Raw genomic sequence first — 23378 nt, 5'->3', positions numbered from 1 at the left:
TTCCCCAACTGTCAGTTCTTAAGTAATTATATCTAAATTCAGTATTGGTCAGAGAATGGTTGAATAGTCATGTGTTGTGTTATCCCTATGGCTTTATTAACAAATGCTCATTTAACACCCATACTCTCAAACATATTTCTAGAGCATGAATTGGTCCAAACATGGACAAAAAAAAATCTGAATTTAAGAGGGAAGTAAGGGTGACTGCTCTTGACAACAAGCTTAGCATTTGACTTAGTGTGGCATCAAGGGACATAGCAAAACTGGAATCAATGGGAACCAGGGAGGAATCTCTCTGGAGTTGTTGCTAAATTCAAAGGCCAATGGGTGTGGTTGTTGCAGGTTAACTATCTTAACGACAGACATCTCTGCAGGAGTTCCACAGGGTAGTGTCTGAGGTTCAACCATCTGCAGCTGCTTCATCAATGACCTTTCTTCCAGTAGAAGGTCAGATGTGAGGGTGTTTGCTAATAATCGCATAATGTTCAGCATCAACTGTAATAACTCAGAGAGTGAAGCAGTACATGTTCAAACACAGCAAGACCTGGATAGCATTCAAATAAAGGCTGATAAGTGGCAAGTCAGTTCTGCCCTCTACAACTGCCAGGCAATGACCATCTCCAACTACAGGGAGTTCAATCATTGGCTTTTGACATTCAGTGGCATTACATTTGCTGACCTGTGATTATCAGCCCGGTGGTTACCATTGACCAGAAACTGAATTGGATCAACCATAAAAATACTGTGTTTGTAAGGGCAGGTCAGAGGTTAACTTCTGTGACAAATAACTCACCTCCTGACTCCTCAAACCTGACTACCAACACTAAGGCACCAAATCAGGCGTGTGATGGAATAATCTCCTCTTGATTGTTTGAGTTTACCTCCAATAACATTCAAGAGCTTAACACCATTCAGGACAAAGCAGCTCACTTGATTTGACATCTCATCTTTCAACATTTATTCCCACCATCATCAAAGTACAGTGACAGCAGCGTGCATCCGTCTACAATTTGCTGTGCAATACCTCACCAAGACTCCTCAGACAGCACTCTCTCAACCTACAATATCTACCACCTAGAAGGACAAAAGCAGCAGATACATGGGAACACCACCAGGTTCCTATCCAGGCCACACACCACTGAGTTGGAAATATACTGCAATGCCTTTAGCGTCACAGTGTCAAAACCTTGGAATTCTCTAACTGTGCCATGGGTGTAACTACTGCTATGGACTGCAGAGGTTCAACACCAACACCTTTTCAAGGCAATAAATGTTGGCCTTGCTAGCGATACCCATATCCTGCAAATTAAAAATAAATTAAGACTGCACAAAATATGAAGTCAGATTTTGACCACATTCACCTGAACAGACTTATGGAAAAGGGAACAGTATATGTACAGGGCTATGGGTAAAAGAGAGGAGAATGCTATTAATTGGTTAGTGCTAAATTATTAGACTACTCATCTCTAATCCAATGCTTGATATCTGAAATTGCCTCCAATTAGAATTGAGAAGACTGAAGTCATTGTTTTAAGTCCCTGCTCCCAACTTCATTCTGTAACTGCAGCTTCAGCCTTCTCCCTGGTGACGCTCAGACTAAACCAGACTGATCACAACCTCGGTGTCATGTTTGAACTTGAGTTGAGCTCCCTACTCATATTCATGCCATCACCTATTTCCAGCTCCATAACTTCATCTGACTTCACCCACCTCAATTCATCTGCTGCGGAATCCGTCATGCAAGCTTTCCTTACTTCCAAGCCCAACTACTCTAACCTGCTCCTGGCTGATAGACCATCTTCTACCCTCCTTAAACTGGAGGTCATTCAAAACTCTGCTACCTGTGACTTTGCATGCGACAAAGTCCAGTTCCGAGATTTTAAAATTCTCATTTACAAGCCATAGACTTGCTATCTTGTCCAGCCCAACACACCCCTTCCCACCTTAAGATATCCTCAATCCAGTAATTTTGGTCTCAAGTACATCCCCAATTTTATTTGCTATACTATGCCATGCTTTCGGATGTCAAGGCTTCAATCTCCAAAAAGCCTCCCTACATCTCTCCATCTTTCTATCTTGTAATTGTTCCTCAAGACATTTCTCAAAATCAGCCTAATATCTATTAAGTGGCTCAGTGTCATGTTGGTTATGATGCTGCTCTAAACTACCTTGGGATGGTTCATTTCATTAAAGCTGCTATATAAATACAAGTTGTCAAAAGCTCTGCCAAACAGCCAGTGCAGGTATGATTGGTCGTATAGCCCCCCAACCACACAATGCCATCCTATTATTCTATTAACAAAGATTGATTAAATATTAGAAATAACATTCATACGAGGTTCATCACTCACATTTGATCCCATCTTCCTCAACATCAGCAGCACTCGCACTTTCTGCTGGATATACATCTCTTCAGGACTCTTCTCCTGGGCACCTTCACGGTTCATCTGCTCAGCTCCAGCCGCTCTGTTATCACTTAAATGAGAAGAAAAAATGTTCTTTAAGTACCATATTTTTGAACCTTTTCTTCCTTCACAATATCATAGAGTCATACAGATGCACAGCATGGAAACAGACACTTCGGTCCAACTCATCCACACCAACCAGATATCAAATAAATCTACTTCCATTTGCCAGCATTTGGCCCACATCCCTCTAAACCCTTCCTATTCACATACCCATCCAGAGAACCATTAAAATGTTGTAATTGTACCAGCGTCCACCAGTTCCTCTGGCAGCTCATTCTATACATGTATTACCCTCTGCATCAAAACACTGCCTCTTAGGTCTCTTTTAAATCTTTTCCCTCTCACTTTAAACCTATGCTCTCGAGTTCCCCCACCCTGTGGAAAAGACTTTGGCTGTTCACCCTATCCATACCCCTCATGATCTTATAAGCCTCTATAAGGTCACCTCTCAGCCTCTGACACTCCAGGGAAAACAGCCCCAGCCTATTCAGCCTCTCTCTAAAGCTCAAGTCCTCCAGCTCCAGCAACATCCTTGTAAATCTTTGCTGAACCTTTTCAAGTTTCACAACATCTTTCCTAGAACTGAACACAGCATTCCAAAAGTGGCCTCACCAATGTCCTGTACAGCTGCAACATAACATCCCAACTCCTTCACTCAAAACACTGATCATTAGTGGTAAGTGTACCGAACACTTCTTCACTAACCTATCCACCTGCAACTCCACTTTCAAGGAACTATGTATTTTCATTAACCAAAAATCAGGGTAATGTATATAATTTAAAAATTGCTTTGGTGTAGAAAACATGAAGTCAACACCTGTAATTAGGAAATGAAAGTATTTTGACACCAAAGCACTGTATTTCTTGTAGATATGAAGCCCCAGGGTCAATCCCCAAATTTGGAAGTGTTATAATAATTATACTTTGCTCTGGAAAGTGTACTCCCCCAAGTCAAAATGGTCTAGAGTCTGGAACATACACTGCACTAGAGCGTTAGCCTGAGGTAATGCTACATTAATCAGAACAACACTACTTCAGAAGAGATGTTGAACTGAAGTGGAGTCTGCCCCTCAGGCATGTGTAGAGAATCCACAGTACTATTCCAGCATGGAACAGTATTTACTTCTCAAATATTTTCCAGTATTTATCCTGAATAGGTAATATTACTGAATTAAACTACCCTGTCACCCCCACATTGCTGTTTGTGGTGTCACAACCCAGATGGGAGGGAGCACTGGAAATCAAACCCCATGAGTCATCATTAACTTAAACAATAGCCTCTTTAAATCCAAACATGCACGCACTCGCTCACAAATGGGTTGAACAAGACTGACAGCTTGGCAGAAATATTGAGATTGGAAAATATAGGCAAAAAGGAATAAAAATTATGTGGATCATGAGTCCAAACCACAAGGGGAATTAAAGTGACTTGCTCACTTTGTTTTGTTTCGGTGGTGATACCACTGCTGTCAACCAGGGGCAATCCTCCGTTCAGTGGCTAATCAGTTGGATGTAGGTCTTGATCGAGTTTGGAAGAGTCTTTTCCTTTCAGAGTCTTGTAGAGGTGGGTAAGAGGAGATCTGGCTTGCCTGTCGGCTTTTTGGTGGTGGGGGGAGGAGTGGAATCTGAGTGCAACTGCTTGCTTCTCTGTTCTGTGACATACGGCTACTTAAAACCAATACTGATGGGCAATTTTGCCTTCCAACCCAAAAGCAACTCATGTCAGCTAACCTCATAAAAGTATCAAATCCAGCTTTCCAAAAGTCGCATGGTCATGCAGCCAATGAGCGAACACCAGAAGGTGCAGTTTCTGCTTACAGTTATTTAAAAAAAACTGGTTCAGTCTTTGCAAAACAGTTCAAACTTCTATTTTTCAGTTTAGATTTCAAATAAAATATATGTAGTCGACAGAGTCAGATCTTGAACAAACTGACTTGTGATAGAGTCATAGTCATAGAGACATAGTGCATGGAAACAGACCCTTCGGTCCAACTTGTCCTTGCTGACCAGATATCCTAATCTGATCTAGTGCTATTTGCCAGCACTCTGCCCATATCCCTCTAAACCCTTCCTACTCATATACCCATCTAAATGCCCTTTAATGCTGTAATTGTACCAGCCTCTACCACATCCTCTGGCAGCTCATTCCACACACGCACTACCCTTTGCATGAAAAGGCTGTCCCTTAATTCCCTTTTATATCTTTCCCCTCTCGCCCTAAACCTATGCCCTCTAGTTCTGGACTTCCCCACTCCAGGAAAAAGACTTTGGCTATTTACCCTACCTAAGCCCCTCATGATTTTATTAACCTCTATGAGGTCACCCCTCAGTCTCCGACACTCCAGGGAAAACAGCCCTAGCCTATTCAGCCTCTCCCTATAGCTCAAACCCTCCAACCCTGGCAACATTCTTGCAAATCTTTTCTGAACCCTTTCAAGTTTCACAACATCTTTCCGATAGGAAGGAGACCTGAATTGCACACAATATTCCAACAGTGGTCTAACCATTGTCCTGTACAGCTGCAACATGACCTCCCGACTCCTGTACTCAATACCCTGACCAATAAAGGAAAGCATACCAAATGCCTTCTTCACTATCCTATCTACCTGCGACTCCACATTCAAGGAGCTATGAACTTGCACACCAAGATCTCTTTGTTCAGCAACACTTCCTTGGACCTTACCATTAAGTGTATAAGTCTTGCTAAGATTTGCCTTTCCAAAATGCAGCACCTCACATTTATCTAAATTCAACTCCATCTGCCATTCCTCAGCCCATTGGTCCATCTGACCAAGATCCCATTGTAATCGCTGTCCCCTACACTTCCAATTTTGGTGTCATCTGCAAAATTACTAATTATGCCTCTTATACTCACATCCAAATCATTTATATAAATGATGAAAAATAGTGGACCCAGCACAGATCCTTGTGGCACTCCGCTGGTCACAGGCCTCCAGTCTGAAAAAATAACCTTCCACCACCATCCTCGGACTTCTACCTTTGAGCTAGTTCTGTATCCAAACGGCTTGTTCTTCCTGTATTCCATGAGATTTAATCTTGTTAACCAATCTCCCATGAGGAATGCCTTACTGAAGTTCATGTAGATCACGTGTAGAGGTTAGGCTAAAAGGAACTTGCTTCAATATACTTTCTGGACATCAAATTAACTTGTAAAAAAAGCTACTCAAATATTAGAGAACAGGCCTCTGAGCTAATAGTCCAGTCAGAATTCAATATCTACTGAAGTCAAGTTTAATCACCTTGAATCTGCAAAATGAGGTTACATGAATCAATTGTATATTTTGTACCATGGGCGACAAGGTAATAATCTTGTTGTTGGACAACACACTGACTCAGGTTGAACCAGCCTTGGTTCTATTCCATTCATCATCCACACATTGACTGCATTGGCGCCACCTCGTGCTCCCGCGAGGAGGTTGAACAATTCATCAACTTCATCAACACATTCCACCCTGACCTTAAATTTACCTGAACTATCTCTGACACCTCCCTCCCCTTCCTGGACCTCTCCATCTCCATTAATGACAACCGACATTTTTTACAAACCCACCAACTCCCCACAGCTACCTGGATTACACCTCTTCCCACCCTACCTCCTGCAAAAACGCCATCCCGTATTCCCAATTCCTCTACCTCCGCCGTATCTGCTCCCAGGAGGACCAGTTCCACCACAGAACACACCAAATGGCCTCCTTCTTTAGAGACCGCAATTTTCCTTCCCACGTGGTTAAAAATACCGTCCAACGCATCTCGTCCACATCCTGCACCTCCGCCCTCAGACCCAACCCCTCCAACCATAACAAGGACAGAACGGCCCTGGTGCTCATCTTCCACCCTACCAACCTTTGCATAAACCAAATCATCCGCCGACGTCTCCGCCACCTCCAAACGGTCCCCACCACCAGAGATATATTTCCCTCCCCACCCCTTTCCACCTTCCGCAAAGACTGTTCCCTCCGTGACTACCTGGTCAGGTCCACGTCCCCCCTACAACCCATCCCCCATTCTGACATCTTCCCCTGCCACCGCAGGAATTGCAAAACCTGCGCCCACACCTCCTCCCTCACCTCCATCCAAGGCCCGAAAGGAGCCTTCCACATCCAAAGTTTTACCTGCACATCCACCAATATCATTTATTGTATCCATTGCTCCCAATGCAGTCTCCTCTACCTTGGGGAGACTGGATGCCTCCTAGCAGAGCGCTTTGGGGAACACCTCTGGGACATCTGCATCAATCAACCACATTGCCCTGTGGCCCAAATTTCAACTCCGCCTTCCACTTTGCCGAGGACATGGAGGTCCTGGGCCTTCTTCACCGCCGCTCCCTCACCACCCAACACCTGGAGAAAGAACGCCTCATTTCCACCTCGGAACACTTCAACCCCAGGGCATCAATGTGGACTTCAACAGTTTCCTCATTTCCCCTTCCCCCACCTCACTCCAGTTCCAAACTTCCAGCTCAGCACTGTCCCATGACTTGTCCTACCTGCCTATCTTCTTTTCCACCTATCCATTCTACCTTCCTCCCTGACCTATTACCTTCATCCCCTTCCCCACTCACCTATTGTTCTATGCTACTTTCTCCCCACCCCCACCCACCTCTCATTTATCTCTCCACCCTTCAGGCACTCTGCCTGTATTCCTGATGAAGGGCTTTTGCCCAAAACGTCGATTTCTCTCTCCTTGGATGCTGCCTGAACTGCTGTGCTTTTCCAGCACCACTCTAATCCAGAGTGCCATTCTCCAATGTCATAGGAGGAAAAGAAAGATTTAAGTTTATGCCGCACCTTCCAAAATAATTGGTTGCCCCAAAACACTTTCCAGTCAACCAAGCAGTCTTTGGTTCGGAGATGAATCTGCAGACACATATCCAATAATAAGACTTTAACCTGCATAAGTCTACCCAAATGCAAGCCTGCCATTTGACTACTCCAATGCTGCACTGCCATGCAGGCCCATTTTCCGCACTCTAAGTTTGAGATTATTCCATTCTCTGCTGCCTGTAACCTATTACGGTCGCATTAAGCGACACTCATCAACGCTTGGTATAATCATGGTGGCTTCTGCTCCAGCAAAGTTCCCTTTCTTGTATTTCCTTCATTACAATGATTACACTTCAAAGGTTCTTCATATTTGGGACATTCAGACATCAGTAAAAACACTGTACAAATGGAAGCCAGTTTTTTTTTTAAAACAAACAAAAACAAAAATTGCAGGAGAAACTTAGCAGGTCTGGCAGCATTTTCCCTCCATTGAATCCATCAGTACTTGCTGCCTTGGGAAAGCGGCCAATATAATCAAAGATGCCTCCCATCCCAGTCATACTCTCTTCCACCTTCTTCCATCAGGCAGAAGATACAAAAGTTAAAAACATGTACCAACAGATTTAAGAACGGTTTCTTCCCCACTGATATCAGAGTTATGAACAGACCAGTCGTGTATTAAAGTTGATCTTTCTCTGCAGCTTTTCTGTAGCTGTAACATATTCTGCATTCTGTTCTATTACCCTGATGTACTTATGTATGGTACGATTTGTTTGGTTAGCATGCAAAACAATACTTTTCACTGTATCTCATTTTGTTAAAATTTTGAGTTCTATGATCCTTCAGAACTAGAAGCAGTGAGGAAAAGGTGGTGTTTGAACTGGTGTGGAGGATATGGGAGAAAGCAGCAGGCGAATAGGTAAAGGAGGCGAGAGAGAGAGAGAGAGAGCAATAAAAAAGGCAGGCAAAGGGATTGGTGATCGCAGGCCAGTGAAGAGAAGCAGTTGAAAATGTGTTGGTTGTGCTAAAAACAAAACATTTCACTGACATGACCTGGGATAGTCCGGGTAATCAATAGAAAGGAAGCTGATGTTCATGCTCTAAAACTGTTCAGCTCAATTTGAACAGCTCCTGAGGGCTGTACAGTACCCAGGTGGAAGACGAGATGTTGTTCCTCCATCTTGTGTTGAGCTTCACTGGAGTACTGCAACACTCCGGAGACAGAAATTTTGATACGGGAACATGGTGGCATGTTGAAGTAACAGGCAACTGGAAACACACGGTCATATTTATGGACAGAACATTAATTTTTAATCTTTGAATTAAACAATGTGATGTTCAGTAAAAACAAATAACCACAAGGACAGCAACAGATTATCATGTTGAATTAGCTAAGGATATAAGAGTTACATTTGTGACTGTGGATCAGTAATCAATGGAAACAGACTGAAACTTAATAAGTCTGCAGCAAATGGGATTAGTTTAGTTTGAGTAACATGGACAAGTCGGACAAAACAATCTGTTTCTGTGCTTGTGACTCTAAGTCAATGGAGTATGAATGATGGGATACCATGCTGGAACTTAACATTGTTGTATTTGGACAACATCATGAATAGTGCAAGCAGCTTGGCTACTGGGCTGTGCAGGAGATATTCAATCCCCAGAACTGATACAATGAAGAATCGTGAGGTCTGATGCTCATGTCCATGATTTAGTAAAATTGGGTTCCATCAACACAAATTGGTGACACTGGTTATGAAGCAAGGCTGGACTAACTTGGGCTCATGGAGCAACCTAAGATTTTCCACCCTTTCCAACACATTATTCAATTGTTCTCTAAATGAATCCAAGTTATTTGCCATCACAATAGTCCATTCCAGTTGTTAAGTACTTTTTGCATAAAGCCCTTCTTAACACAGTCCTCAATCTGTATTTTACCAGTGTGAATCTGCACACTCATCCCAGTCAGTCTGCATCAATAGCTTCTGATTTGAAAGTTAGAATTACAAATTAGTGCACATTATAAGCAGGTTTCCAGTGTAGACAAATTCACTTGAGGAGTGGGGATCTAGTGGGCAAAGTCATCCACCTGATCAAACACTGTACTGCAAAACAACTGTGGGCAATAGTTCAATTCCCGTTTGTGCTGGAGCAGCGATCAGGCACAGTAACTAGCCTGTGCATCCATAGGGGAGGGAGAAGAAATTAGTCAGCATTCCTACACCAGATCACTATCCAGTGACCTCTGCTGGAAAGCAGCACCTGCCTGCGCTGGCACAATACTGAAATGTCAATGACACTGACCCCAGACAGCAATCGTTAATAAAATGTCAAATGGTTAAGGTGACAAAGGGAGATTGGCTTACACAAAATTTAAGCAGGAGTTAGTGTCCAAGGTTTTCTTTTGGGGAGATCAGGGGAGAGATTGAGAATTGTATGAAAATAATTTAGAATCAACAAACAGCTACATTTTGAAATCCCGTGCTATAGCTGCAATATGGGCTTGAAATTCTGACCCATTGTTCAAGATTGCATCAGCTGCTGCAGGTGAAATGACATGGGATACTGCAACCCAAGCCCCTTTTTTGTTTTGGAGTTTTTCAGGAGATTGGATGCAGCAGAACAGACGACATGAAAGGACATGTTTCTGCCTTTGGCAGAAGTGGCGTCCTGTTTGCAAGATGCCTGCCAAGTTACAAACCTCTGCAAACTAATTTGTCAGAATTGATGCTGTGTATTCAAGTGTCATGCATCAAGCAGAAACCATCAGCTTTAAGACTGACCACCTTAAACTAACAGGTGCGAATACCTCACCCTAGCTGTTCTACTGTTAACAGGTGCTGACTTTCAGCTGATATTGGCATGGTATAAAATTACTGCCTGGCGATAGAGACTTCATTATCTTTAGAATCTGCTACAAAAACTTTCAGCCGGACAATGGTTCTCCTTGACAACGTAATGTGATGTGTAATGCCACAAAATCAAGTCTATAATAAAAACTCAAACCATTTACGTGCACCAGAATTTGCAAATGCATAAGTTGATTCTATGCATCATTAAAAAGAAGGGACTAATGCATAAGAGCACTCCCCTAATTTAAGGGAGCATTAAGGCATTCCATTTTCAAATGCAATTCACACATTTTGCCCTGGTCAATATTTATCTGACAAACAACATGAATAAAAGGAGATTAACTGGCCACTACCACACATTTGTTTGTAGGTGTTTAATGTAAATTGACTTCCACAGTTCTTACTTTACAACAATTTCAAAATGTGCTTCATTGGCTGTAAAATGGCCACAAATAATTCTATGACTTGAATGAGTAAAGTGAATGTACTATAGCCAAATTGTGAATGGCATAAAAATAGGTGAGAAGGCAAGCAGCGAGGATTACACAGAGTCTGCAGAGGGATTTCGACAGGCTAAGCAAGTAGGAAAGAACTTGGTAGATGTTATATAATGTGGGAAAACACAAAAACGTTTTGGCACAAAGAATAGAAGAGGTGAATACTATTTAGTTGGATGAAAAACTGCAGAAAACAATGGAGCAGAGGGATTTGGGAGCTCTTGCCCATGAATCACAAAACGCTAGCATCCAAGTTAAGCGGGTAAAAGGGAAGGCAAATGGAATGTTAGCCTTTACTTCAAAGGGAATAGAAAAATACAGAAGTAGGGCGGTTTTGCTAAATCTATACAAGTCACAGCTGGAATACAATGAAGAGCTTGGGTCCCTTACCTGAACAAAGATACACTGGCATTAGAGATAGCCCAGGGAAGGTTTACTAGACTGATACCAAATATGGAGGGACTGTTGCATGATTCCCCTCTTAGCAATGGTCATTGTATGAAGTACCAGCTCTCTTTTCAAATTTCACTCTGGTGGCTTATCTTCAATAAAAGGGTACATGCAAATTATTTCAGAGTGGGAAATATATTCCTGAAGAAGGGCTTTTGGCCGAAACATCGATTTTCCTGCTCCTTGGATGCTGCCTGACCTGCTATGCTTTTCCAGCACCACTTTAATCCAATATCACAGCTATGTCAATCCTGCTCTCACTCAAAAAATACCCTCCAGCGGGAGATCAGCAGAAGTAATAGGAACACCCCAAAACATCTGAGTTATTTCTTCGTTAGCATAGTTTATTTGAAGCACTGTGATACTTAACTACAGCCATCCAGCTACAATCAGCAAATGCAGCATACCCTAAGGATTGAATCTAGAAAACATTCAAATTCTCCCTGATCTCTGAAGATTACATTGAATTTACAGCACAGAACAGGCTGTGCAGTCACTTCCTTTGGGCCAGCATTTTATGTTGTGCATGAGCCTCAACTCACCTTAGCAACATCACCTTCCTCTTTTTCTCCCATGTGTTAACTTAGATTCCTCTTAAATGCATTTTATGCTACAACTTCAAGTGTTTCTGCAATTTCATTAAAATTTGAATCATAATTGAATGATGCTAAGTGCTACAATTTCAGCAATACAATTTGTCAAAAGCTAATTGTTTCTCAATAAATGTGCTTGGTCAGAAATGAAAATGTAATAAATAGGCTCATCTTATGCCTCCTATAATGGAAAATGGCCATTATGGGATCAAGGCTGACTTTATACTTTAGATAGCTTGCACTTGCTTTTAGAGAGCACAAAACAACAACATTCACTATACTACGCTGCTTAACCCATACCACTTCACACACTGTACTTCAAGAGTCTGGGTCAACTTAAATGACTGTATGGAACACCAACCAACCACTATTGAAATGCCAGTAAAACATAGGCAAGCTGATAGTTTAGAGTAATGTCACTGGACTAGTAAACCAAAGGCTATTGCCCTACATGGGTTCAATTTATCGCCCAATTAATAAGAATTTTTAAAAAACTCACTTCAGTAATGTTGTTAAAACCCATGTGGTTTACTAATGCCCTTTAAACGAAGGAGAGCTACCATCCTCACTCATTGTAGACTCCCTGTGACTCCAGATCCTAGCAACATGGATGACTCTTAACTGCCCTCTGAAATTTGGTTGACGCGAAGGATCAAGGTTATTGCAATTAACTGAATCAAGTTCGAGAGAGCACTGTGACACTGTAGAAGGATCTACTGTACAAAAACAGCTTTAACAAGCCACTCAGTTCATTGGCAATAAGGGATTAGCAACAAATACTGATCTGGTCAGTGATGCCCACATCCCAACAATAATTCAATATTTTAATGTTACTAAGGACCTCTGCTTTACTACCTCTCTCCTACTTTAAGAAGGTCCTTAAAACCCACCTCTTTAACCCAGGTGTTACAATGTTTGTTTGATAACATTCCTACAAAATTCCTTGGGAAGTTTCACTACACAAAAAGGTGCTATTGAAATTCAAGTTGTTGTCAGAATGATCAAATTACCTTCCATTTCTGTGTTAATGTAAACTAGGTGACCTGGTAAAGGATGCTGCCTGAACTGCTGTGCTCTTCCGACACCACTAATCCAGAATAGGTGACCTGGTAGGCTGCCTTGGGTTTAATAGGGAATTTTTTAAAATGTTTTGCGCTGTTTACAGATCCACTGTAGCCAGAATAAAACCCAAGTCAAACAAAACGCAACGTGGTTTCATTCTATTTGCCAACATTTGGAATTAGAACATAGAACAGTACAGCACAGGAACAGGCCCTTCGGCCCACCATGTCTTTGCCAACCATGATGCCATTCTAAACTAATGCCATCTGGCTTTGGAACATAGAACTAAATTTACTGAAAGTTGGTTTGAGTTCTAAGACCAAAAGGTTCAGCAACATGTGTCTCTTTTCAGAAAGATTTAAATTCAAACACTTAGAAAATGTGAATATTGAAATGGTCAGAAATGTGGGCTTTGGCATTAGAAGCTATTGTTTTTTAAATTTCCAGGGAGTGATAACCCTTCTCATTGGAGTTTTGGACATGTAATGCAATGAAAATGATACCTACTGTGTTTTAAATACTATGGATTTCATATGCCCGGAGAGAAAAATCTTTTCATTTTCAATTTTCTTTCCTGGAATTATCTTTTATTTGATGATCAAAACTTGTGGTTTGGAGAACTGTCACAATGTGGTTGTGTTCTCTTGATGTACTCCTTCTGAAGGCAAAGTGATTTCTTCTGTACACACCGTTTGATTTAGTGCAATTGTAGCTAGAAAGTGGGTACTCCAGTCTGGAATTACAAAGATGCAATTCCATTAAAGAATATAAATCTTTAACAGCCTGGATTACATTTGGCTTTATGCCAGTTGCAGATGTTGTATTTTGCGTGTGTTTATGTTTCAAATGGTATGAAAAGACAGGTGTGCAGAGTGCACTTCAAATTTGGTTGAGGCTGTGACATGAAGGACCAAGGTTATTGCTACTAACTGAGATATGTTTGAAAGGACACAACAGTGAGACAACACACAAGGACCCATTCTGTGAGAAACTGCTGCTTACAAGCTTGTGTATTGTTTAGCTTATTTAACAAAACGTAGAAAACGCTGGAGCCTACAACATTTGGAAACTTGTTTGTGTTTAATTGGTTTGGATTTCTCCATGAGACCCAATGATTAGTCTCTCAAATAGTCTCTAATATACACTAAAGCAGCACTTCATTCTTTCCTGTTTCTTTTTTCAAAAAAAAGCATTGCTTAATGTTGAGCTGATCTACCTATTTTAAATATCTAAAATCCCAGATAATTTCTTGCACTTGAGTGTGGCAATGCCGTGCTTAAAATGTTCTCATTTCAGAGTAACAGGCCACTTTAAAATAACAGTTACTGCTCCTGAGCAATCTATATCCTGTGCTCGGCAAGAACAAATTTACTCAGCACAAAAGAACGCTGTGGCGACCACATAATTTTATACCAGTGCTGGTTTCAACAGCTGAGGCAGCACTGATCAATTTAAACTCTGCTGGAAAGCAAACCAGCCTACAGGAATTGTGCATAATGGCAAGTTATTTTTTGTATAAACTATTTTTTTTCCCCCCAGCCCTTTTTGTCTCTCACCACATATCCTGCTTACCTGCATGGATCCATGATTTTTCTTCACTGGAGCTGCTGTGTGCTCAACTGACAGGAATCTCTCACCCCTCCCCCCCCTACCCCCACTGCCAATCCACTCACCACCAACGCCCCCACCCCAACTCGGGGAGAACAGCTTAGCTGAGAACCATGAGAAATCACTGCACAGTTTCTGGCTGGTGCAAAAAGAGCAACAGCACCACATTGACATGACAAAACCATCCTGGAGACTTCCATTCTCGGGAATACAACACCTTCATTTTTTTTCCTCTCTACGTGTGTCATTATGGACCACAAGAAAGCAAATCCAACACATTTGCTTGGTGAACTGACTGATTACTCTTCCAGGTAAATTCTTCGTTTTAATTTACTAGGGCAAAGAGTGAGCATATTTGAGGCAGCCGAGCTGCTGTCAATTCCCAAAGCTGAGACTGGACTTGACAACAATGCCCTGAGTTAAGACAACAGTTAGCATATGCCTGGCAAAACTAACTATTCAAGAAGATCTGCACACAATTACCTGAGTTGACATAATTTTTTTTAACAACAACATTTTGTGATCAAGACTACTGCTTTTCATCTTATTTAAAACAATGGAACACAGAAAAACAGAAAAATAATGCACATTGGTAAATGACTCGACTTTTCCAGCAATGACAAAGACTTCACATAATTTGGGATGTTCTTAACCAACATTTTAATATAAGGTATGCCAGAAAGAGAAAGAAATGAACTCTCAACAGGTCAGTGAGGCTGCAGGAAGCATTACACCTACTGTATATGAACGTGTTACCGGGTGGGTGAGGGTCTGGGAGTACATTCATAGGGGTGGGGGGGGGGGGGGGGGTGGGGGTGGGAGGAGAGTCCATCACAGGCATTTCAGTGACTTGAAGCAAAGAGGGAAAAACAAGAGGACATCAGCAATGATTTCTGAATAAAAGGAAATGCATTCCCCTTATCACATCTTGCAACCCCTATCCCCCATACACATTGTCTTAGACATAAGTTGGCATAGCGTTAGAATTGTAGTCACAATATTGTACTCGCTCTTACATCTCTCAGTGTGTAGCACAACACAGGTCTGTACATTACAGCTACATTTTAAGAGAGAGGGGGAGAGAATGAGCAAGAGAGACACACACACACACACACACACACACACACACACACAGAGTCTATTCCTGCTAACATGAAAATCGAGTTTAAATTTAGATTTGCACTTGGCTCCAGTAATCCCCACCTGCTGGAGGTGGTCTCAAGCTTCTTGCCAGAAATGCTGTATACAATTGGCACTGGTGCAAAGACATTCAGGTCTGCACCAACATAATCTCGGTAATATAATTGTCCCGTAAAACACTTTTGAGGAAAGCAAACTAGAACCGAGTTTATATTTTTAAAAAAGACACATTTCCTGGTTTATATTCTCATACGCTCACATGCTATTCAAAAAATGTCTTGGCTCTGAATTGTGAAAGGATGTCTTACTTCATCATGACCTATTTATGGCACTGTGGAAGAAAAGGACGCTTTGTTTTTCAATTACAAGACATCTGTTCGCCAGTCAGCAGTCTATATACAGGCAGAACAGACTAAATCAGGGTAAATGCTGCTGTAATGGCTGAAGGAATGTTTAACATGCAAAATAAAACCAACCTTCATATTAAACTATAGAATTTTTGTTTTTTAAATGTATTTACATGCCAAGGACTGTCAGATAAATATATAAAAAGCTGCAACTCAACCACAATCTCAACATTACATCCCCTCCCACACCCCTATCAGAAAGCGGGCAGTGCTATTCTAATGCAAACTCATTGGTCTACAATAATTGTTTTTCTCTCTCCCCAGAAGCTGCCTGACCTGCTGAGTATTTCCAATACTTTACAGTGTTACTTCAGATTCCCAGCACCTGATTTCCTGTCAGGAGTGAGGTTAAGAAATATTTGTGCATGCAAGGAGTATTCGATGTTTGGAACTTTGTTCCACAAGAGCCAGGTTATCAGGAGTCAACTATTAATTTTAAATCCCAGATTAATTGACATTTTTTAAAACCAAACTTTTAAAGGGATATGGGCGAAGATGGACACATCGTGTTAGACCACAAATGAGCTATATTCTCATTGAATGGCAGCAGAACAGGCTTGATGAGATTAAATGGTCCACATACATATTCTTCACCCTAACTCAGACAACAAAACGGTCAAGTTTTCATTATTTTACTTTAGATCTTTGATAATGATCAATTGACCAAACTCTTGAATTTATTGTAGTGGTTCTGTTCGCCGAGCTGGAAGTTTTTGTTGCAAACGTTTCGTTCCCTGGCTAGGAGACATCATCAGTGTGTCTACTGGACATACATAACAGAAACCAGGAGGCGGAACCTATCAACAAAGACGGCATATTTAAACTACTGGACTTATGCCTCACTACACACTTTACATTCAACAATCAGATATACGAACAAATCAACGGAACACCCATGGGATCACAAATCTCGGGACTCATAGCAGAGGCAGTTATGCAAAGGTTAGAACAAATAGCCCTACCACAAATTCAACCCAAACTCTGGGTCAGATATGTTGATGACACTTTCGTAATCATCAAAAACATGGAAATAGAAAAAACACACCGGATCATCAACGCCACACTCACAGGCATCCGATTCACGAGAGAAGTAGAAAAGGACAGCCAACTCCCATTCCTAGACGTGATAGTACAGAGAACACCGAACGGAGAATTCACCACAAGGGTACACAGGAAAACAACACACACAGACCAAGTCCTAAACTATGAAAGTAACCACCCCAACACACACAAACGAAGATGCATCAGGACACTATTCAAAAGAGCTACAACACCCTGCAGTACACCAGAACTGCGAAAAGAGGAAGAGGAACACCTATACAAGGTATTCACCAAAAACGGATACCCGCGCAACTTTATCAACAGATGCCTAAGAGATAGACCACGGAACGAGGACATGCCACAACCAAAAGGACTAGCCACACTACCATACATCAGGAGCGTTTCAGAACTGACAGCCAGACTACTGCGACCCTTAGGACTCATAACGGCACACAAACCAACAGCCATGCTCAGAAAACAACTTACTAAAACAAAGGAGCCGATACCCAACATGAGCAAAACTAATGTAGTTTATAAAATACCATGCAAGGACTGCACAAAACACTATATAGGACAAACAGGAAGACAGCTAACAATCCACATACATGAACACCAACTAGCCACAAAACGACACGACCAGCTATCCCTAGTAGCCACACACTCAGACAACAAGCAACATGAATTCGACAGGGAAAACACTACGATCATAGGGCAAGCCAGACAGAGAACAGCCAGGGAATTCCTAGAGGCATGGCATTCATCCACAAACTCCATCAACAGACACATCGACCTGGACCCAATATACCAACCACTACAGCGGACAGCTGAAACTGACACCCGGAAGCGGCAAGGACAGACCATTATAAATGCCGGAAGAAACATCAAAGAAGCGCTTCGCAGGAGGCTCCACAGCACTGATGATGTCTCCTAGCCAGGGGACGAAACTTTTGCAACAAAAACTTCCAGCTCGGCGAACAGAACCACTACAACAAGCACCCGAGCTACAAATCTTCGCACAAACTTTGAAAATCTTGAATTTATTTCCATAATGCTACATTCAGAGAGATTATCCGTACCAGATCATTGTCTTCACTGCAATTTTAACAGAAATGTACTGCCATTTGTGCATGCACATACTGAAATGTTGGGTCTAAATAACAGGATATGAAGAGGTCAAATGTTTCATCAAAAATCTGTTTTTTAGATGGCATGGAAAGGAAGGAGGAAGAAATTCTACAGCTTGTAGTTTAAGGAGTCAAAAGGAGGAAGTGAGGACTGCAGATGCTGGAGATCAGAGCTTAAAAATGTGTTGCTGGAAAAGCGCAGCAGGTCAGGCATTGCAGTGAAGGGCTTATGCCCGAAACGTCGATTCTCCTACTCCTTTGATGCTGCCTGACCTGCTGTGCTTGTCTAGAAACACATTTTTAAGCTAAGGGGTCAAAAGCACCATCATAAATATCAGGGCAAAGGGAAGAAAGAATGGATAAAAGAAGCGAGTCAGAAAATGAGCTTAGGACTGCAGAAGGTTATAGGGGTAGGATGAGGTGATACATCGGAACTGATGAACTTGCTATATAGCTCCTTAATAGACAGGCAGGAGGCTGGAAGAACACAGCAAACCAGGCAGCATCAAGAGGGGGAGAAGTCAACGTTTCGGGTGTAACCCTTCTTCAGGACCTGTGGGTCTGAACTCCAATAAAAGATTGATGAAATTTGATGCTGGAGAAGCAGGAGCAATGCAGACTAATGGGAACAAGTACAAACTGAATATGGGACACAATGAGGGTAGGAACATTTATGGTGAGTTGATGTTTAAGGAGGATGCAGATGACAGATGAAACAATCAAGTCAGAAGTAACAAAAACATTGACAAAGGTCTCAGCGACAGGTGGGTTTTTGGCAAAAATGGAGGGAGAGAATAAAGTGGGAGAATGTAGGTGGTGTGTGTTGGAGAAGACAAGGAATTGTATTCAAACGCATGCTGAATTAACATCAGAGTAAGCATGGGGAAGAGACATAAAAAAGTGGTAGAGTCTATCCAATGCTGAAGGCACAACTTATTCCATTCCGAATCTATGCAATTATTCTTTAATGGAGTTCAATTTAAATACTAACTTGTTAAACCCTACATTATTGAACATTTAATTCCGTCATCCTCCATTTCCTATTAAACAAGAAAATCTCTCTTGCCATATCATTATAATCATCAGATATTCAAATCCATTTCTCTTTTAAAGATTTCAATTTAGTTTATGGCAATTATTTTATGTAAAAGTCCATTATCTTGTGGGAAAAAGCATCTGATCAAATTTACATATTTGCTTGAAGCTTTCGAAGTTTAAACTGCATGCTTGAATTCTATGTTCATGGGCCAGGATAAACAGCTCTGAGGGTTCCAGGCTTATCTGCATCTCTTTTTATTTCAAAGCGCTTCATCATGTCACTCCACAATTTTCTTTCCTCAAGTGAAAGTTGACTCAGTCACTCAAGTCTATTCTTCTATAATACCTCAAAGATTAGTCAGTCTACTCCAAACTATTTCTAATACTCCAGAACTAACATCATCTTCAATCAGTACAAAATCCACTGTTATCAGTTTATTCAGATTTGCAATCCAGTGTGCTCAAGAAGTATCCAGACCTCCAATCTGTTTTGCTGATAACTGTCATGTTACTGGATATATTCTCATGATAACTGAAATTCTTTCCACTGTCTACCATCTAATCCTGTTTTATATTACATCTGTATGTTATTACTTCACCCACATACACTGCCGTCCAATTAACTCCATTAAAATCCATCTGCCCACCCACATAAAGTGGTACAAGTCTTTCTCGGGATCATCAATCTTCTTTCGACAGTTGAATGCTTTTTATAAGTTTAATACAACTGGAACAATTGCCACTGCCATTCCTCTGCTCTAGTTCACCCATCAGGAAAACCTGTCAGCTTTTCATGAGGTTTAATCTTTCTCATTAGTTCTGCTTTGCCAAACATATTCTTGAAATCCAAGTAATTACATTTGCTGAATTAGTTCTGATAACAGAACATTAACCTGAACTGTTAATGATTTCTTGTTGCACAGATGTTTCCGGATCTGCTGAGTATTTTCAGTAGGTTCTGATTGAGTTTAAAGAAAAACATTCACAGGATGTGGGCATGGATATTGCTGACTAGGCTAGCTTTCATTACCCAGACAGCAATTAAGACTTAACCACATCGCTGAGAGTCTGGAGTCACATGTACGCTGGCCCAGGCAAGGATGGCAGATTTCTTTTCCTGAAGACAGGAAAGGCAGATGGCTTTTTATGACAATCGACAATGACTTCACAGCCATCAGTAGATTTTTAATTCCAGATATTTCTAATTGAATTCAAATTCCACCATCTATCATGGCAGGATTTGAACCCAGGTCCCCAAGAACATTAGCTGAGTTTCTGGATTAATTAGAGTCTAGCAATTATACCACTAGACCATTGCCTCCTTAAATACTGAACAGGTTTTGTACACTAACTTGGTTAACTTCTCAAATATTCTAATAAGCCGGAATTGGATCAAATTCAAACCCAAGTCAACTATTGCCCGTCATATACTCATGTTGGCCAAATTTTTTCTTCCCATTGAGACCCCCATTTTGAAGTTGATTTTCCTGCTCCTCAGATGCTGCCTGACCTGCTGTGCTCTTCCAGCACCACTCTAATCTTGACTCTGATCTCCAGCATCTGCAGTCCTCAATGAGCCTCTGGAGTGCAAGGTGGCCTAGCTGGCCTAGTCAACAAATTAAAAAAAAGCACAGCTCTTATAACCCTGAAAGTTCTACATCAGCCATTGCTGCTTCAGAGCTCATGACTCCAAAGTTTCAACTCATCACTCTACGAGGAGTCCTCATTCATAGTTTGGGAAGCTTGTTTTTCACGTTCGCTTTAAATGTAAAAATAATTATGCAGCTTGCATTCTTCAAAACTTCACCAGAGTCAATGTTAAACAAATAAACTACAGTTATTTCCTTTTTAGAAAGAGCTGTCATTTCAACAGAATACTTCAGTCTATGTCTTCAAAATATCTATTAATCACCTCTCTGTCTTTTCTCCTGCACTATTATCACCTGCTCCTTAACACTGACTCATTCTACAGGAAAGTTTCACAAACAGGTATCATGACTCCTTTCATTAAGGAGAGGACATGCCTGACAAATCGGTTAGAATTCTTTGAGAAGATAATCAGCAAGTTAGACAAGAGAGATAGTGGATGCAGTATATTTGGATTTGCAGAACGTCTTTGACAAGATGCTGCACAGGAGACTGTTAAACCAAAGACCATGGTGTTAGAGGCAAGGATAGAGGACGGGCTGATTGGCAGAAGGCAGACAGTGAGGATAAAGGGGCCTTTTTCAGGCTAACAGCCAGTGACTAGTGGAGTTTTGCAGGGGTCAGTGTTGGGACCAAAACTGTTCATATTATATATGAACAATCTGAATGAAGGAAACAAGGGCATTGTAACTAAGTTTGCAGATGACACAAAGATAAGAAGGGGGACAGGTAGTGTTGAGGAAGTAGGGACATAGCTGAGGACTTGGACAGGTTAGCAGAGTGGGCCAAGAAGGGGCAGATGGAATACAATATGGCAAAGTGTGAAGTTATGCACTTTGATAAGAAGGGCAGGCATCGACTATTTTCTGAAAGGGGAAAGACTTCAGAAATCTTTCTTGAGTGTCCTGGTTCAGGATACTCTTAAGGTTAAGATGTAGGTTCAGTTTGTAGTTAGGAAGACAAATGCAATGTTAGCATTAATTTTGAAGGGGCTCTAGAATGCAAGAGCAGAAATGTACTGCTGACACTGCAGAGGCCGCATTTGGATTATTGGGAGCGGTTTTGGGCCCCATACCCAAGGATGATGTGCTGGCCTCAGAGGCAGCCCACAGCAGGTTTACAAGAAAGATCTCAAGGATGAAGGGATCATCACATAAGGATTGTTTTGAGGACTCTGGGTCTGTACTTGATGGAATTTAGAAAGATGGCAGGGGATCTCATTGAAACTTACAAAATACTGACAGACCTGGATAGAGTGGGCATGGAGAAGAGGTGTCCACTAGTAGGAGACAAGGAGTCCAGGGGATAGCCTCAGAGTGAAGAGACACCATTTAGAACCGAGGTGAGGAGGCATTTCTTAAGCCAGAGAATGGTGAATCTGTGAAACCCATTGCCACAAAAGACAGTGGAGGTCAAGTCATTAAGTGTATTTAAGACAGAGATAGATAAGTTCTTGATTAGTATGAGCATCAAGGGTTACAGGGAGAAGGGCTGAAAATGTGTTGCTGGAAAAGCACAGCAGGTCAGGCAGCATCCAAGGAGGAGAGTCGACGTTTCGGGCATGAGCCCTTCTTCAGGAATCATTCTTACAGGGAGAAAACAGGAGAATGGGGTTGAGAAACATCAGCCATGATTGAATGGTAAAGCAAATTCGAGGGGCCAAATGGACTAATTCTGTTCCTGTATCTTATGGTCTCAACCAAATGGCTATTCTCGACATGCAAGTCTGGTTGTGACCTAGTTATCTATTATCTAATGTCACCTATTATCAAGGCCAATCCTCTCTTCAGAAGATCACAAAACAATGACTGATTAGGAAGGCCAGTTTGACATTCCTGGCATAATTGATCTTTTTTTAAAATAAGCTACCTATTCATTAGAGAACCAAAAAGAAAAACTTGCATTTATATAAATGCTTTAGATGGCTTCAAATGCATCTCATAGTGAGTCTACTTTTCAAGTGTAGCAATTGTCGTAGAAAACATTGCAGTCAATTTATTTACAACGATCTCCCCATAAATAACAATGTATTACGATCAAATAACCTGTTTTGGTATGTCATTGATTGAGGTAGGAATCTGGGCGAGTGAGCCAGTAATATCCTTGTTCTTTTTTGAAATAGTTCAGTGGGATCTTTTACTTGCTATTCCAATCAACCTGTTCAGAGATGTTAATATACACCCCTGGAGCAGGTGAGACTTCAACCCAGGCTTCTCAGTCCAGGGGCAGGGATACTAACACTGCACCACAAGAGGGCTCCTATGTCCACCCAAGATAACACTCTGCTTTGGTTTAACATCTGATCCAAAAAGTAGCACTTCCAGCAGTCTGACATGCGCTTTGTTCTCTGCTGATTTCTTAGCTTAGGTTGTTGTGCTCACGTCTTCAGAGTGAGACTTAAACTGACAAGCCCTGACTCAGGACAACGAAAAAAGGCAATTTGTGCTGGCTCCTAATCCAGAAACACAAAGTCCGATTATAGCAATCATGTAAGTGATCTGCTGACAAGCCCATAATATAAAACAAAAGGCGCACGGACTTTTCCAACATATTGCTCAATGTCACACAATAGAACTGTCAATTTTTTGGGGGGTACAGTCAACAGTAAGAAGAGGCAAATTTTTTTGCATTCGGACATATTTAGATTAGATTACTTACAATGTGGAA

General features: G+C 41.5%; 1 protein-coding gene across 1 annotated transcript in view; it reads right to left on the bottom strand.

Annotated features, from left to right (window-relative positions):
* ctnnbip1 (catenin, beta interacting protein 1) overlaps nt 1–23378 on the bottom strand; it is a 119869-nt gene that overhangs the window by 70368 nt on the left and 26123 nt on the right. Inside the window, exon 2 of the mRNA XM_060852101.1 lies at nt 2352–2475. Within this exon, the coding sequence (XP_060708084.1) occupies nt 2352–2447 (96 nt within the window). The 5' untranslated portion in view covers nt 2448–2475. The remainder of the gene's footprint in view (nt 1–2351; nt 2476–23378) is intronic.

This window comes from Hemiscyllium ocellatum, chromosome 37, assembly GCF_020745735.1.
Source record: "Hemiscyllium ocellatum isolate sHemOce1 chromosome 37, sHemOce1.pat.X.cur, whole genome shotgun sequence".
Classification (NCBI taxonomy): Eukaryota; Metazoa; Chordata; class Chondrichthyes; order Orectolobiformes; family Hemiscylliidae; genus Hemiscyllium; species Hemiscyllium ocellatum.
This window is presented reverse-complemented; position numbering and strand designations above follow the sequence as displayed.